The sequence below is a fragment of the Dermochelys coriacea genome, chromosome 2 (genome assembly GCF_009764565.3).
Source record: "Dermochelys coriacea isolate rDerCor1 chromosome 2, rDerCor1.pri.v4, whole genome shotgun sequence".
NCBI classification, from domain to species: Eukaryota; Metazoa; Chordata; order Testudines; family Dermochelyidae; genus Dermochelys; species Dermochelys coriacea.
This window is the reverse complement of record NC_050069.1, coordinates 212,543,132-212,562,294: the sequence shown is the minus strand read 5'-3', so window position 1 is coordinate 212,562,294 and position 19,163 is coordinate 212,543,132. Positions and strand designations below refer to the sequence as shown.

General features: G+C 42.1%; 1 protein-coding gene across 1 annotated transcript in view; it reads right to left on the bottom strand.

Moving 5' to 3' along the window:
* The window catches only part of MACC1 (MET transcriptional regulator MACC1), a 56,827-nt gene that overhangs the window by 12,639 nt on the left and 25,025 nt on the right, over positions 1–19,163 (bottom strand). The window contains exons 2-4 of the mRNA XM_038390987.2: positions 16,689–16,812; positions 12,886–14,930; positions 7,714–7,902 (exon numbers count right to left, since the gene is read on the bottom strand). Of these exons, the coding sequence (XP_038246915.1) occupies positions 7,714–7,902; positions 12,886–14,930; positions 16,689–16,803 (2,349 nt within the window). The 5' untranslated portion in view covers positions 16,804–16,812. The remainder of the gene's footprint in view (positions 1–7,713; positions 7,903–12,885; positions 14,931–16,688; positions 16,813–19,163) is intronic.

Here is a 19,163-nt window from a genome sequence, read left to right as displayed (position 1 = left end):
TGCTTAATGTTTTCCAGTTCAGGGCCATCTCTACTACTAGCTGAATGTGTTAATTGGAGCGTTAAAATGATTTGAGAGTTAGCTTGCACTTTTCACATCAAATTGGAAAGCTGAAGATTCCAAGCAATATTTTAAAAAGTTCTCAGGATCTAAAAACCAAAGTGATCCAATCCAGCCACCCAATCCAGCCAATCCAATCCATATAAGATCATTAATAAGATGCAGTCCTATAAAGTTTTAGAGAAAGAGCCTTTCAATTTCACTAAACTGTAATCATGATAAAAGAACACCAACTCATTGTGTATGTGCCCAAGAATTCACTGAGGGGAGGAAAACAAATAGCTAATCTTTCACTCTGAAAAGTTAAATTGAACAAATGTGGTGCACACAGCAGCTGCTTTACAACAAAACATGTTTTTTTGCCAAAGCCCTTGGATAGGGTCCATTACAAGGAGATATTAAGGAAACTACAATAAGGTCTTGTCTACGCACAAGCTTGCACTGGTTCAGCTACGCCAATGCAAAATCCTGTGTGGACATACATTGCTTTAAAAATGCCTATGTTGGTTTAACTAAACTGATATAAACCAGGTTTTTAAATCAGCTGAGGAGTGTCCACACCCAGCGTTGCACTGGTTTGAACTAAACCAGTTTTAAAATAACATCTTTAATTAGTGTAGTTTTGTCAGCTGACCTAGGGAAGTCTCTTCACTGCTTGGTGCCTCAGTTTCCCCATCTCTGAATAGGAATAATGATACTGATCTCCTTTGTGTTGTCCTGATGACAAGAGCTGTAAGAGGTATCATTATTATTATTTATTTGTATGTCAATCAGGCCTAAGTGGTCATATATTGAGAGATGATCTTTCATGGATTGAAGTGGCCTGAATGATTATTCATTACGAATATTAGTTTTGAATTTAAATACATTGATGCTTTTTTCATTATCTAGCCAATGTTACAGGTGGCTAAATAGTATTCAGCAAATAATCGATTCAATTAATGTTTCCTGTTAATTGTCCAATTATTATTCACAAATCATTCCCCACCCCATGTCCAGTTATTGGGCCAGTTACAGTCATGAATTAGAAACTAGTTATGAGTGAGGACTCCAGGTTGTAATGCAGTGTTTTTTTATCAGGAGTCTCTGATATCTGTGAAGTATATTAAGAAATGAGTATTAGCAATCATTTTAAAATAAGTTGTAAGATTGTGATAATATTGTAAAGATACTTAGGGTGAAATCCTGCACCTCCTGAAGTTAATGACAGTACATTTTTATCCTGACCTCTGATTTTTATATGTATAATTCCATGTATGCATATAGAATTTTGTGAGCACAAAATTAGAGGCCACTGTTTTAAATTTTTTTCACCATGTGACAGTTGGACACACCCTAAGTTTGTTGACTTTTAGAGAAGGAACCTTTAGCAAGCCCCCTCTCGTTCCCCAGGCTTTTCATGAGGAGTTGATTATAGAAGAATAAGGGTGTTAAGAAGAATTGGATTTAGTCCTACATTCTGGTGGGTTGCAAGTCTTTTTTGGATTGACACCGTTTCCAGCTAGATATCTTTGCTTTTTTACCTTTAAAATATTGTATGCTGCCTTTTTTAATACACAGTCATCTAGGATGGATCCATACTCATCCCAATAAATAAATGATTAAAACAAAATGATAGACGGGTGTAGCTTTTTCTACAATGTTCTTTTTTTTAAAAAATATATGTTATTTTTATGTTCCAAGTAGCTACACTATGTTTGCAGCAGCCAGCATCGCTGCACAGTAGAGAATTTTGTATGTAGTTTAACATCAAGAATATACAAATCTCTTGAAAATAAGAGACGTGGGTGTTGAGCCAACACAATGTGTGTGTGTGTGTTGATGCGCTTCCCCGCGTGCGCCCTCCCCCCCATCCCTGCTAAACAAGGACAGCTATTTGTTTGCAGTAAATATTTCATTTGATGTTTCATAGTGACAGTTTAATATTACTGGGATCTGCATCGAAGTTTGACTAGTGTCTCTACATGATGTCACTATAGCCAGAGAAGGAATAAGACCGTTGTACAATTTAGTTCCTTTTTGTGTCAAATAATATTCTCCGTATAATGCAGACTGCAAACTAAATGCAATTTTCCTTCTAAAATTTGAAATGTATCTTATCAAAGTCACAGTCTGCCAGTGTTGAAGCATAGGCCTAGCCATACAAATGAGAGCAGCAGCATACATTTGAAAACCCAAAGGGCATTCTTCTTACACTTTTAATGGGAACAAGATAACTATTACATTTCACTAAGTGCATGTTCAGTTGTTGACAGTGAATCTAGTGAGAAATGTTTATTACACCTCCCAACATTACTTGCATTGTGTCAGATTTGCTTGGATGCGAAAACATCATCATAATTAGTTCAAATGAAATAACGTAGATTTTGAATTCCGCTTTGGGAAATCATTTAATATAAAAATGACAATTTGATGACATCTCTTAAAGATGTACTGATTCCGTGGTAGTGAAAATGGAAAAGAAAAATAATATATTGAATAGGCCATAAATTACTACTGTGTGGCGAACTCAGCAGCACAGGAGACCATGCAGTCCCCCCAGCATGGACAGAAAGGGAGACACTGGATCTGATTGCTGTATGGGGAGAAGCATCTGTGCAGGCAGAACTCCGATCAAAAAGAAGAAATGCAAATATATTTGCCAAAATCTCAAAGGGCATGGTGGAGAGAGGCTACACCAGGGACACACAGGAGTACCACGTGAAAGTTAAGGAGCTGAGGCAAGCTTACCAAAAGACAAAGGAGGCAAATGGTCGCTCCAGGTCAGAGCCCCAAACATGCTGCTTCTATGATCAGCTGCATGCCATTCTAGGAGGGGACCCTACCACTACCCCACCACTTTCCGTGGACACCTGAAAGGGGGTAGTCTCACGCAACAAGGAGGAGGATTTTGTGGATGAGGAAGAGGAGGAGAATGCGCAGCAGGCAAGTGGTGAATCCGTTCTCCCGGGCAACCAGGACCTTTTCATCACCCTGGAGCCAATACCCTCCAAAGGTGGGATCCCCAATCCTGTAGCTGGAGAAGGCACCTCCAGTGAGTGCACATTTGTAACTACAGTACAGGATTTAAAAGAAGTAGTGTTTAATGTTTAATTTGCACTGAAGAATTGGGATGCATTCGCGGCCAATACAGCTACTGGAAAAGTCTGTTCACATGTCTGGGGATGGAGCGAGAATCCTCCAGGGACATCTCCATGAAGCTCTCCTGGAGGTACTCTGAAAGTATTCTGGAATCATTGCAGCACAAAGCATGGAAGCAAATGGTCCTGGGTTTTGATCACATTCAAGCAACATTTGGTCTATATCTTTCTGTGTTAGCCTCAGGAGAGTGATGTCATTCATGGTCACCTGGTTGAAATAGGGGAATTTTTGTAAGGGAACTGTAAAAGGACCCCGCTGATGCTGGGCTGTTTTGGTTGGCTAAAAGGGATCATCCTAGAGAATAGCCACGCGGAGGGGTAGGGAGAGATGTGTGCTGCACATCCACCCAAAAACTGCAACCCCTCCTTTTAAACGTGAAACCCTACCCACTGCTTGCTATGGGAAAGGATGGCGATGCAGTTTGAAAACATTCCCACATGTTATGCATAAGAAGCCAACCTTGCATACCCTTTGCCTTACCATGGCTGCATGGAAACTGAATTCTGTTGCCCAGCCATTTGTGATGTGCCACCATACCGGCAGGTGCTCAATATAAAAGGCAAAATGCGACCTTGTACCTAAAGCACATGTGCTGTTTGCTGTGAATTGCTTGATTCACTGTGAAAGAGTCTCTCTTTTGTTCTCAGAAATGTATCATCTTAAATTTTACTCTCCCTTTTTATCTCCCCCCAGATGCAAATGTTTCCAGGCTCTCCCATCATCTCTGTCCCTAAGGTTATCGCAGATTAGAAGGCAAAAAAAAATGCACTCACAATTACATGTTTTCCGAGCTCATGCAGTCCTCCTGCACTGATAGGGCACAGCTGAATGCATGGAGGCATTCAGTGTTAGAGGCTAGGAAGGCATTAAGTGAGCGCGAAGAGCAGAGGCAAGAGGCGATGCTAAGGCTAATGGGGGAGCAAACGGACATGATGAAGCATCTGGTGCAGCTGCAGGAAAGCCAACAAGAGCACAGACCCCTGCTGCATCCATTGTACAACCGCTTGACCTCCTCCCAAAGTTCCATATCCTCCTCACCCAGATGCCCAAGAATGCGGGGCGGGGGCGGGTAGGAGGCTCCGGGCACCCAGCCACTCCATTCCAGAGGATGGCCCAAGCAACAGAAGGCTGTCATTCAAACAGTTTGATTTGTAGTGTGGCTACAATAAGCAATGTGGCCTTGTCCTTCCCCACCCCATCCAGGCTACCTTGTCAGTTATCTCCTTTTTTAAAAAATTAGTAAAGAAAGGATGCATGGTTTCAAACAATAGTTACTTTATTTCGAAGGTGGGAGGGTGGTTGGCTTACAGGGAATTAAAATCAACAAAGGGGGCAAGTTTGCATCAAGGAGAAATACACACAACTGTCACACAGAAGCCTGGCCAGTCATGAAACTAGTGCGCAGCACACCTTGCTGTGCTCTTCTAATCGCCCTGGTGTCTGGCTGCTCAAAATCGGACACCAGACGATTTGCCTCAACCTCCCACCTCACCATAAACATCTCCCCCTTACTCTCACAGATATTATGGAGCACATAGCAAGCAGCAATAACAATGGGAATGTTGGTTGCACTGAGGTCTGACTAGTTAGCAAACAGCGCCAGCGAGCTTTTAAATGTCCAAAGGCACATTCTACCATCATTCTGCACTTGCTCAGCCTATAGCTGAACTGCTCCTTAGTACTGTCCAGGCTGCCTGTGTACAGCTTCATGAGCCAGGGGAGCAATGGGTAACTATTGGGAACTGAGTCCCCAAGGATAACTATAGGCATTTCAACATCCCCAACAGTTATTTTCTGGTCTGGGAAGTAAATCCCTTCCTGCAGCCATTTAAATAGACCAGAATTCCTGAAGACATGAACGTCATAAACCTTTCCCAGCCATCCCACGTTGATGTTGGTGAAACATCCCTTGTGATCCACCAGTGCTTGCAGCACCATTGAGAAGTACCCCTTGCAGTTTACTTACTGGTTGGCAAGGTGGTCTGGTGCCAAGATAGGGATATGCATTCCATCTATCACCCACCACAGTTAGGGAAACCCATTGCAGCAAAGCCATCCACTATGACCTGCACATTTCCCAGAGTCACTACCCTTGATAACAGAATGTCAATGATTGCATTGGCTACTTGGATCACAGCAGCCCCCACAGTAGATTTGCCCACTCCAAATTGATTCCCGACTGACTGGTAGAAGTCAGACGTAGCAAGCTTCCACAGGGCTATCGTCACTTGCTTCTCAACCGTCAGGGAAACTCTCATCTTGGTATTCCTGCACTTCAGGGTGGGGGAAATCAACTCACAGAGTTCCAGGAAAGTGGCCTTATGCATGCAAAAGTTTTGCAGTCACTGTGAATCATTCCATACCTGCAACACTATGCGGTCCCACCAGTCTTTGCTTGTTTGCCGGGCTCACAATACAGGTTCCACTGTATCAACCAGCCCCACTGCCATCGTGATGTCCCAATAGCCATAGCTTGTGCTTTCAGGAACATCTGTGTCCATGTCCTCATCAAAATCATCCTCATGCTGGCATCTCTTAGCCCGGTTCCGCATATACTCCAGGATAATGTGTGAGGTGTTTACAATGCTCACAACAGCAGCGGTAAGCTGAGCAGGCTCCATTTTTGCTGTGGTATGGCATCTGCAGGAGAGCAGAGTTGCAGTGGAAGCGGTGGATGACTAAGGATGCCATGAGAATAGATATTTATACAGAATGACGAGAGGACCTGCGAGGTGGATTCATGGCACCAGGAGAGCAGAGATGCAGTGGAAGTGGTGGATGACGACAACATGGAGAAATTTGCTGTTGAGACTGAGCTGATTTACAAGAGCAGGAGAGCAGAGCTGCAGCAGAAGCGGTGGAGGATAATGGTTAGCAGTCATACTGCACCGTCTGCTGAGAGCAGCACCCAGGACACAACAGCAGCGGTGACGGTGAGCTGAGCTGAGCGGGCTCCATGCTTGCGGTGATATGGCATCTACACGGAAAAAAGGCGCAAAACGATTGTCTGCCGTTGCTTTCCTGGAGGGAGGGGCGACTGCCGACATGTACCTAAAACCACCCGCGATGATGTTTTTGCCCCATCAGGCATTGGGAGCTTAACCCAGAATTCCAATGGACAGCAGAGACTGCAGGAACTGTGGGATAGTGACCCACAGTGCACCGCTCCGTAAGTCAATGCTAGCCATGGTAGTGAGGACGCACTCCGCCGACTTAATGTGCTTAGTGTGGACATACGCAAACGACTGTATAAAATCAATTTCTAAGAATCAACTTCTATAAAATCGACCTAATTTCTACTTTCTCAATGCAAGAATTAGTCCCTCTGGAAAAGGGACTTTCGATCTTACTCACAGTGTAGAGCTCACTTCCTAGAGACTGCAACGTGGACCATCTCATTTGCAATCATGAAGGTCATTGCCCCACATAATTGAAATTGTAGAACATCCCAGTAGCAAGTACACACACACAAAATACAGTTTTGGTATATTACTAGCTGCTGAGCATCTGGATACAAGGAAGGGAGGTAGCAGCTTGTGCCGAGCCAAATCTCTCTGAGGACAACCAGCATGTGCTCTATAGACCATCAATGGTCCGTGGACCACACTTTGAGAACAGCTGCTCTAGAAAAAGGATTGAGATACACTGATGACCAGAAGGCAATATCTGACAGTGCTTCTACACATAGGACACCTAAGGATTTCATTTTCCATGGCTGCCAGTGTGGCAACTGCCACAAACAATGCATGTGCTGTTTTTAAAATTTAGACCAAAGGAAAGGTGTTTTTGTCACCTAGTTAATCTTTCATTTTAGTACCATGCACGGCCATATGGGCTTTATGAAAATGGGCACCCTACTTCTCTTTAAATGGTTTATTCTCTATCATTTTATTTAGTATTTATATAGCACCATAAGTCTGCATGGCGCTGGAGAGAAATTAAAAAGTTCTTTTTCTGCTCCGAGTTACACAGAAGAAAATCTGAAGAAACGCCATGGAAATCAATGGATTTACATCCATGGAGGCAAAAAGTAGAATCCGACCTATTGTCCCTACCTCAGAGAGCTGACAGATAAAGTTGTCAACAGATGTTGTTGGGGGTTGTTGTCAACAGATGAGGGGAGGGGCAGGAAAGAGAAGAATAAGCACTATAGCAAGTCAGATACTGAAATATGATGGACATTTAAGTTGCCTGTGTAGTTGTTAGTGATTATTTTCTGTTTGGTTTTGGAATTTTAGACTGAGGTAAGGCAAAAGTGGAACAAACAGTGCTGGGGCTGTTCAGTGGAAAGTTCCAAGGGCCTCTATTGAGATTTCTAGGCACTCTATAAACAAATAGTGAGAGAGAGTCCCTGCCCTGAGGAGTTCATAATTTAAATAGGGAGACAATCAGAGGAGGGAGGAGTGGACTGCACAAGGATGGGGAAGAAAGGCTCACACAGTATTTGCACATAGAAAAATGTGCTGTAAATATTTTAGCAAGGCTGTGCAAGTACAGAGCAGGAAGTCTTACCTCCGGGGCAACTTCTCCACTTCTGCCTCGATGAGGTACTTCATAAGCCTCAATTTGTTGTTTTGTGAGTCGCGCTAATCTTTCTGCCAGCTCTCTCCAGCATTTGCCAAGCTTGACAGCCGAAGTCAAAAGGACAGTGTCCTGGATAAGACGTGCTACTAATCCTTGGCAATCTAACTTCAGAAGTGCCTGCAGTAACAATTTTTAGAATCAAGCAGCTTGGTCAATATTTGAGAGCAAATAATTATTGTTTGTTCCTGTAACTATCCAGTAGATCTTTTCAAACGTTAAAGTAAGGCTAAACCTTTTTAGGTTCTCTATAAAAAAGTAACCGTGTTTACACTTTTGGTACAAAAAGGGATTGCCAATATTTTTTATGGGAAAGTTGCCCATAAGCTAAAGAAAAAATTAAATTGGCACCCCATTGATTCAGCATTCCAGTGTCAGTTGAATTCTGCCAAGTTTGAGGATCCTGAAGGGAAAATAGCTTTCTCCAACATAAATATTTGGGACCAAAAATTTAGCTTCATGAACTTTAAAAATGAAATCAGAGCATGGTTATAATAAGGTGCAGTCCTTGTTCCACTTCTTTTCCAGAAAAATCACTGATTACATTGGCCAGAGCATTTTAATTTCATCCCTCTGAATACCTGATAATTTGCTGACTATGATTCAAATGTACAAGGACACAAAAAGGGAAAACAAAACGTGTTATTTAGAACAAAGCAAATTAAAATGGTTCCAGTAGAAAAGTCCTGAAATGAATACTTATTATATTTCTGCTTTTTTATTGGCTTAGATTAGAGCAGGGTGAAAAATAACATTTTTTCTGCAGAAAATTATCTATGGAAAATATCAACTGTTCAGTGAAATACCAAAAACCAAAATATTGCACCAAAAATTTAAGTTTTTGGTTTTCAGATGTTCAGTTTTTTTGAAAAAGTATCAACATGTTCTGCAGAAAGCTGATACTTTTTGGAAAATTTTGTTTTGCTAAAAACCCAATTTTCTATTAAAAACAGTTTTGAGGGAAAATTTTCAATGGGGTGCATTTTGTGGGACTGAATGAAACCCCTGATCTGTGCTGCCAGACCTTTTATGAACAGGAGTAATTTGACACAAATAGTAATAGTGTTCATTGCTAGTTGCAAATTTCATACAGAATGATTATAGCTCTGGTTCTGAAGTCCTTACTCAGGCAAAACTCCAACTAAAAGCACTCTGAATTTTGCCTGTGTAAGGATTTCAGGACTAACACTCAGATTACTAAATAAAGCACCATTATGAATTTTTCACTTTACTGCTTTAATGTTCCTGCCTCTATAAATAACTTTGTATGTTGCTTGTTGCATTGAATGGTGTAGGGAAGGGGAACCTCGCAAGTTACAAATAAAGGTCCAAATCCTGAATCCCCAGACCAACGTACAAACACACAGGCTTTCTGTGAGGGGCTGGGGGCATGGAAACCTCCTTTTCCTTCGCACCTCAAAGAGCATTGACATAGCTGACCCAAAACTGCCACCTCACTCTCAGGCTCCAAGTAGCATCCAGCCCTTCTTCTCTCAGGGTTTTCTGGACAGCTCATCAGTATATTAACAAAATAACTTGCCATATTGCTGCTCCTCCAGCTCACCTCGCCTATTAAATGCTCTGATGCATTGCTGTGGAGACAGCTACAGCAGAACATTGTTCCACAGGGAGCTAGTGGTTGGTCCGTCCCCCTTTCCCCGACCTCTACTCAGACTTCTGTCTTCCCACATAGCAGAACTGACAGTATTACCACAGTTTTGTGCCCTCTTTGCCGGACGGGAGTCATAGGTTTTGTCCATCACATTAGATTTAGTAGACTCTAAGTTGTGCTGCGCTGGTGCATATCCAGAGTAAACTCCCCTCAAGTGAGTACAATGGAAAGCAGAGGGTCTGGCCCAGGATGTCTAATCTGCATACTTTTTGGCTAGCTGGATAGGTCTAACATATTGCCAAAATACAAATGCAATTTTTACATATGCTCTGATGAGCAGCACTGGACTCTGTCTGTTGAAGAACTGGGATTCATCTCATTTTAAATGTTAAAAAGACCTTCCCGTAAGTAGCATAGGTGATATTGTATCTGTAACTGTAGCGTTTATAAAAAGAAAAGGAATACTTATGGCACCTTAGAGACTAACAAATTTATTTGAGCATAAGCTTTCGTGAGCTACAGCTCACTTCATCGGATGCATTTGGTGGAAAATACAGTGGGGAGATTTATATTACACACACAGAGAACATGAAACAATGGGTTTTATCATACACACTGTAAGGAGAGTGAGCACTTAAGATGAGCCATCACCCAGCAGGAAGGGGGGGGAGGAGGAAACCCTTTTATGGTGATAATCAAGGTGGGCCATTTCCAGCAGTTAACAAGAACGTCTGAGGAACAGTGGGGGGTGGGGTGGGGGGGGGAGAAATAACATGGGGAAATAGTTTTACTTTGTGTAATGACCCATCTACTCCCAGTCTCTATTCAAGCCTAAGTTAATTGTATCCAGTTTGCAAATTAATTCCAATTCAGCAGTCTCTCGTTGGAGTCTGTTTTTGAAGCTTTTTTGTTGAAGGATAGCCACTCTCAGGTCTGTAATCGAGTGACCGGAGAGACTGAAGTGTTCTCCGACTGGTTTTTGAATGTTATAATTCTTGATGTCTGATTTGTATCCATTTATTCTTTTACGTAGAGACTGTCCAGTTTGACCAATGTACATGGCAGAGGGGCATTGCTGGCACATATCACAATGGTAGATGCGCAGGTGAACAAGCCTCTGATAGTGTGGCTGATGTGATTAGGCCTTATGATGGTGTCCCCTGAACAAATATGTGGACAGAGTTGGCAATGGGCTTTGTTGCAAGGATAGATTCCTGGGTTAGTGGTTCTGTTGTGTGGTGTGTGGTTGCTGGTGAGTATTTGCTTCAAGTTGGGGGGCTGTCTGTAAGCAAGGACTGGCCTGTCTCCCAAGATCTGTGAGAGTGATGGGTCGTCTTTCAGGATAGGTTGTAGATCCTTGATGATGCGTTGGAGAGGTTTTAGTTGGGGGCTGAAGGTTATGGCTAGTGGTGTTCTGTTCTTTTCTTTGTGGGGCCTGCCTGTAGTAGGTGACTTCTGGGTACTCTTCTGGCTCTGTCAATCTATTTCTTCCTGCTGGTAATAGCTCATCTTAAGTGATCACTCTCCTTACAATGTGTGATAAAACCCATGTTTCATGTTCTCTGTGTGTGTATATAAATCTCCCCACTGTATTTTCCACTGAATGCATCCGATGAAGTGAGCTGTAGCTCACGAAAGTTTATGCTCAAATAAATTTGTTAGTCTCTAAGATGCCACAAATACTCCTTTTCTTTTTGCGAATACAGACTAACACAGCTGCTACTCTGAAACCTGTAGTTTTTATAAAGCCAAAAAGCCAAATTGGCATTTCAGAGTTGGAAATCGTACACCATTCACAGATAGGATATCTCCTTAGTCCTCTGATGTTTTATCCTGGCACCTGTATACATTCTCATAGATTCATGGATACTAAGGTCAGAAGGGACCATTCTGATCATCTAGTCCAATCTCCTGCACAGCGCAGGCCACAGAATCTCACCCACCCACTCCTACGAAAAACTTCACCCATGTCTGAGCTATTGAAGTCCTTAAATCATGGTTTAAAGACTTCAAGGAGCAGAGAAGCCTCCCTCAAGTCACCCATGCCCCTTGCTACAGAGGAAGGCGAAAAACCTCCAGGGCCTCTCCAATCTGCCCTGAAGGAAAATTCCTTCCCGACCCCAAATATGGCAATCAGCTAAACCCTGAGCATATGGGCAAGATTCACCAGCCAGATACTACGGATACTACATTCTCTGTCTTATAATGAGATCTTCACACAGCTCTGTCTCCATTTGCTAGGTTGGCTGTCCTGGGACAAAAGAACTTTACTCAGTTTGCAAGTGGCAGCTGCTGCCATTGCCTCTGGGTGGTGTATTTATAGGAGGTCCTTTGGAATGCTGACTTTTCAAAGGGAATGGATTAGTTATGTCAGGTAGCACTATAAGTGTGTCTGCAGTACTGGAGTGGCTAAGGGTATGTCTACATTGCAATTAAACACCCCCTGCTGGCTCAAGTTAGCTGTTCAGGCTATGGAGCTGTTTAATTGCAGGGTAGATATTCATGCTCAGGCTGAAGCTGGGACTCTGTGAAGGGGGAAGGCTTAGTAGAAAAGCCACAGCTGTGACTTCATCAGAAAGCCATTATTATAACAAATATAAAACGTGGTCCTTAATAAGCCTTGTCTGCTTATCAGTCAAAGGGCCCCAGGCAGTAACCTCAACTCCACTTTTTCTTGACGTAACAGAAACATTGTTGTATATGTGCACATTTTCAGATGTAGATTACATGAGGATTATAAGATTTGTAATTCAACCATTCACGTGAAAGGTTGAAGTACAGCAGTTCTTGAAGAAAAACATCACTGAATCCAAGACTTGTTCAGCAAATTGCAAGTCTTCCTCATGAAAATCTGAACATCTAAAAATAACTGTAATGACTTAATTGCCTTTCTTTAAGCAGCAACTACATGGATTATCAAGGTGTGAGACATGGTAGCTTTATACAGAAAATCAAGTCTTCAGTAAATATACCATGCTTTCCTTGCCTTAAAAATATAAAAAAATTCTAAGCAGCTAGTTTATGAGAGGTTTAGGTTTGTAAAGAGATATGGAGCTTTCCCTTGTAGGTCACTGGTTCAAATCCAGACTGGACTGATAGTTTTAAAAAAGTTCCTAATAAAGCAGTGTTTATAAAACACTACTTTTGTGATAGAAAGTGTGGGTTTTAATGGGATTTTTTCATACATAGTCATGGTTTTTGTCATCCCAGCCAGTTCTCTACTGAGCAGTACTCTTCTAATTTTGACCATATATGGGCTGGATCAATTAACATAAATTTATGTGGCTTGTATTGAATAATGTATTAATTTATGTCGAGTATCTGCTTAAATTTTTTAACTTGGGTGCTTACAGTTTTCAGTTACTGTATTCATACTTGCAAAGATTCACAATACTGTACTAATGTAGTATCCTTACTTAAAATCATTACTGGTAAACAGTACTCATTTACTACCCATACAAAACAGATGAGTCCACTTGAGCAGTACTTACAACAATAAGCTCATAAAGAAACTGCCTTCTGGGTCTGTTAGCATGGCAATCTTCCTTCAATTTCTTTACCACATACGCGACTCTTTCTGATTCTTTATCTGTTGGTACCTCACTGAAATCATCCAGTGACATATGTGAATATCCTAGCACATCAGCCAAAGCTTTCCAGTTGTAAACTCTCTCCGATACCGTGGATAAGACTAAGGAATAGATATATGTCAATTTCTTAAAAGGCAGTGCAATTTGTTCCAGAAGATTCCTGGTTGGCAGCACGTTATCAGTGATGTCTATAGCTTGTTCTTTTAAAATCACTTTTACATTTTTACAGTGCACTAGACCAATCTTTCTGCGAAGAACTCCCACATACCATTCTTTAACTTTAGTTTGTCCAATGGCTTTCACTTTATCTTCACCGAGAAATGCTATTGTGTCCCCTTTAAAATACTCTAGTAAATAGTCAATCTTACTTTGACGAAGCACAGTTTTAAAGGCCACTCCATAACTGGTAATATTTAAAGTCTTATCTTGAAACTTGGGGTATTTAACTGTCGGTGTCAATAAAAAAGGAGCAGATTTGATTTCTTTGCGTTTCTGTAAGCGGTTTGGCTTACTAGTCATCCCAGTTAATTTTGGAGCTGGATCGGGAGTTGTAATAGGGAACTGGGTCATTAGATTGTTGTTTGGGCCCTTAATCTGAACTAGGAAAGTGAACAAATGCATTTCCCCAGTTCCCAGTACAGAAAATGGAAACTGCTGGTGCACAACTTCACCTGCTTTCAACTGCCCTTCTTTAATTTCTTTGCTTTGATCTTCCATCTTCACTTCAAAATCAGGATCACGGGATATCAAAGAAACACTTATATCTTGTGGCTTGTCAAGTAAAAACATATGCTTTCCCCACAGATTAAACACCACTGGTGGCATGCTCTTTCCTCCCTTTTTAATGTCACAAACTGTGAGTTTTTCTGGAATGTAGTTATGACCAAAAACAGTAAAAACAGCAGTGAAAGAAGGATGAATATGTTTGGGCCCATAAATTCCAATGCAGAGGTTTCTGTAGATGTATTCCCAAACAGATGTAGCCAGAGACTGAATTGGGTTTGCTTGTACTGCAACCACTGTGTACATCACATGACTTAGGTCTGTCAACTTCACTTGTATGGTATCTTTGTAAATGTAGCAGTTGTGTAGCTTTTCAAAAGGACCGTCTTTGTTGAGACTATAAAAACCCATAATTTCAGTCATAACTTGACTGAAAGGATCCTTCTTCACTTCAGCTGCAATTTTCATTTCTAGTAAAATGGCTTCCATTGTGTTGAGGTTACTTAAAGTAAGTTCTATCAATGGGCTCACAGTGCTTGAAAGATCATGATTAAGTGATGGGGGAGGGTTCAGAATAGCCCTTAAACCAACCTCTTGGAATTCCCCAGGTGATACATGACCCTCAGGGATGTGAACAGCAATATCCGAGTCAGGTAGCTGCACTGAACCCCCTTCATGATTCAGTTTACAAACTACATGAGTTTCTGTAGGTTGTGTTTGTGCCCATCCCGGACTATGACTCATCACATCCAAATCTAGACAAGATCGGGCCAGCTGTCGATGACTCAACCAAGCCATCTTGTAGGCTTCACGGTCATTTTGAAGCCATTCCATGTCTGCAGCTAAAATCTGGCCAGAGGATGTGTTGTCAGGATCAAATCTTTTGGCATCTACAATGTCCAAAAGCTCAGAGACACTCTTCGATCTTCCAGATTTCCCTGCTGAAGCCTTTCTTAGAAGATGATCAATATCTAGCTCATCACCTGATGAATCAAAAGAATCCCTGTTGCTTGAATCTCTGGAGAACAGATAGGGGTCTTCTTTTAAGATAGAAATGTGTTTACTGTTCTTGTCACTGTTACTTAACTGAGCTACATCATATACAAATGGGTTGGATGCTGACAGATCATTCCGGAAAGGATTAGTCTTGGAAACAGTATGAGCATGTTGTTTGAACACCTCAGGCCAGTCAATGACTGAATGCAATTTATTCGCTTTGTCATCTGTTTAAAAAAAAAATTGAGGTAATTATTCCTATCCATACCCAAACCCTATGTATTGGACAAAATGGGCCAAATTCATCTCTGCAGTAAACCTATTGATGTAGTTACAGTACACTAGGGCTAAATTTATCCCAAGTTAAAATTTGTATAGCTTGTAAGACATGCAGGGTCAGTTTATGCCTTTATATTGCTTTTAAGGTTTTAAACTTAACCAACAGAGTGTCAATCATGAGTTAGGATTAAAATTAGGATTAAAGAAGCAAAATTAACAAAAAAAACCCCAATAAATTAGTTCTTTTAATAAGGCCTGATTTAGCAAAGTGTGGAATATCTGCAGCACCTACAATTCCCAGTAATATTAATGGGAGTTGAGGATGCTGAGCTCCATCAGGAGCAGATCCTTAGACTGTGTATTCTAATGAAAGTCGTCCACTAGGAAAGATCATTGGCATTTTTGGCCTAGTGGCTTCTGTGAGCAGAAATACAGTGGCTGATGCTTACATTTTGGAAACTACCATGTACACATTGTAGAAAAGATCATACAACATTCAGGATTCCCTTTCTTCCTACATCTTAAAAAGATCTTCCTACATCTTATTGTTAATTTCATTTGGTTTCAGTCTCAGAAGAATGTGTTGATGTTTTCACTGTAACAATTTATAACTCTCACCACTATAGATTCAACTACTCATTTTAAATTTGGAATCAACTAAAGAGTGAATTTTTCATTTGATTATTTGTATAGTGAAAAGGAGTCAAAAGTAGAAAAACTTTGTTTCCTATATTGACAATAATTTAAATAACCTTTCAGATTGAAATATGTATTGCTAGCAATAAAATCTATTTTACTTATATCTATTTGTTAAGGATGGATCTATGAGTTAATTACCTTTTGTTTAGAGCTCATATAAAACCAAAATCCAAATGAATAAATTTGCATGATGACAGCATATGCTGATTAAAGACTCTATTGCATGAGATGCTCATCACCCCTTGCAAGGAACTGACGGAGTGATTTCAACTCCCATTGCCTTATACAAGTTTTCTGCATGCAGAAAATAATATAAACAGCAGGCGAAGGGATTCTTCCTCCTTCCCCATACACAGCCTGCCAGTGCAGCTCCTTTATCTTTATTTAAAAACCAATGAAAGCAGCAGCTCAGCCTGGTTTTATTTCTCTCTTTCAGCACACCCATGCCCCTCCCTTAATGTTGTCCCTCCCTACAGGTTACTGTTCCATCCCTAAGGTTATTTTAATTCTTGCAAGTTGAGCAGTCATCATGCCAGCTTCATTCAGCATAGGAGAGGAGTGGCATAGGGTGCGATGGAGCTGATTACAGCTTCCTGATTCTCAGGATGAGGTCTGGCCCCAGTGGTACTTACAGCTGCTGCTAGACAAATATCAAAGTAGCACCACTGATGTAAGATCCTTAATAGATCCTATACTCCCTTTCTCTCTCCCCTGACATGCCCCCTATACTGATGGCAGTAACGCAGACCTGGATCTGGTACAATAATACACCACAGAGTTCCCCTATACCAAGGGAGCATTCTGCTAGGCATTGGAATTGGAATATGGCCCATTACACGCTGTCTGAGTACTGCAGAGGAAACGTAATACAAAAGAGAAGCTGTCCCATTGTATTTAAGGCAACATACTTATGAGCAGAATAGTTCTTGCTTGGATATTGACACCAATGGGAGTTTTGCCTGAGTAGAAACAAGTGTGTTGGCCCATTGTAATAAATATTAACAGACCTGACAACTCGCAGCTTGTTGAAGGTTTTCTCTCATCCAAGTCAATCACAGTTTCTTCGGATCTACTCCGTGCTATCTCTCTAGCGTGAGAGGAAGCTGTTCTGCTAGCAGACATTTTTTCCTCCTAGGAAACAATAGGGTATGTTAGTGAGTGTACAGTTTGAGAAAGGGGAAGCTACTGAAGAATACTTGAGCACCAATCCTACAATAAAACATGTGGGAGACCTTGAGATTTCCTCTTGGGTGCAGGGGTTTTCCCATGTGCATCACATTGCAGGACTGGAGCCCCAATATGTAAATTAAAAGTAAAAACACTACATTAAGCCCCCAATCCAGTAAAGCAGTTATGTCCCATAGGTCATGAGTGTGCTTTGCTGAATTGGGGCTGATTGCCACACAAAAAAATCCAATAATTTCAATTTACTGTGTCTCTAAGGAAAAATATTTTTAAAATAAGGCTTTTATTCTTTGCATAACCATCCCAATCCCTGTTTGGAGATAGGATGAATAGAAAAATATTAAAAATGAAAAGCCACATCTGTCCATTCCCCTGCCAGTTTCAGATAACCAGCTTCCCCCTCCCCCCCCACTTCTGCTCAGCTGTTCTTTTTATGCATTTCTTTGGAGTGGACATCCGATCAGATTCTCCTCTTAGTCAACACTAATGTAAATCAGAAGCAAGCTCCTGTCACTGGGTGTCTGGCCTTTGTAAATGAAGCAGGTCCAGCGCCCCTGTGCCAGAACAGGTGCTCTCAGTCTGGCCAATTAAAAGCCTGGGACTTTAATTAACAGCACCTGGGACTATAAAGGATCAGGGAGAAGCTGAGAGGTGAGTCAGAACTACCTGAGTCAGTCAGGAAAAGGAAGGCGAGAGCTACCTGGGAGTAAGAGCTCAGCACGGGAGAACTGCCATTGATCAGGAGACTGTAGGAGGGGAAAGGCAGAAGAGCAGCAAGAGGGGTTTGCTTTGCTGGCTGATTTCCCCAAGCCAGAGAGCCAAGGCTGGAGGGCTAAAGGCTAGAGAGCAGCAGAAGGAGTTGCCTGCTGACATCTGACCTGGAGAGTGGAAGCAGAGAGCCAGAGAGGGTTGTGAAGGCAGCGGAGAGGCTTACCTACTGATGTCTCCATGCTGGAGAGCTGGAGTCGGAGAGGGCTAATGGACCAGGGGGAGTGAGGGATGCTCCCCCAGTAGAGGGGCTGTGAGTGTACATGTGTGGGGATTGTCTGGCTATGTAGACTCCCTTCTCAGGCCCTTCGTTACCAGCACTCCCAGCTATCTTCGAGACACCACGGACTTCCTGAGGAAACTACAGTCCATTGGTGATCTTCCTAAAAACACCATCCTAGCCACTATGGATGTAGAAGCCCTCTACACCAACATTCCACACAAAGATGGACTACAAGCCATCAGGAACAGTATCCCCGATACTGTCACGGCTAACCTGGTGGCTGAACTTTGTGACTTTGTCCTCACCCATAACTATTTCACATTTGGGGACAATGTATACCTTCAAATCAGCGGCACTGCGATGGGTACCCGCATGGCCCCACAGTATGCCAACATTTTTATGGCTGACTTAGAACAACGCTTCCTCAGCTCTCGTCCCCTAATGCCCCTACTCTACTTGCGCTACATTGATGACATCTTCATCATCTGGACCCATGGAAAAGAAGCTCTTGAGGAATTCCACCATGATTTCAACAATTTCCATCCCACCATCAACCTCAGCCTGGACCAGTCCACACAAGAGATCCACTTCCTGGACACTACGGTGCTAATAAGCAATGGTCACATAAACACCACCCTATATCGGAAACCTACTGACCGCTATTCCTACCTACATGCCTCTAGCTTTCATCAGATCATACCACTCGATCCATTGTCTACAGCCAAGCTCTACGATATAACCGCATTTGCTCCAACCCCTCAGACAGAGACAAACACCTACAAGATCTCTATCATGCATTCCTACAACTACTATACCCACCTGCTGAAGTGAAGAAACAGATTGACAGAGCCAGAAGAGTACCCAGAAGTCACCTACTACAGGACAGGCCCAACAAAGAAAATAACAGAACGCCACTAGCCATCACCTTCAGCCCCCAACTAAAACCTCTCCAACGCATCATCAAGGATCTACAACCTATCCTGAAGGATGACCCATCACTCTCACAGATCTTGGGAGACAGGCCAGTCCTTGCTTACAGACAGCCCCCCAATCTGAAGCAAATACTCACCAGCAACCACACACCACACAACAGAACCACTAACCCAGGAACCTATCCTTGCAACAAAGCCCGTTGCCAACTCTGTCCACATATCTATTCAGGGGATACCATCATAGGGCCTAATCACATCAGCCACACTATCAGAGGCTCGTTCACCTGCGCATCTACCAATGTGATATATGCCATCATGTGCCAGCAATGCCCCTCTGCCATGTACATTGGCCAAACTGGACAGTCTCTACGTAA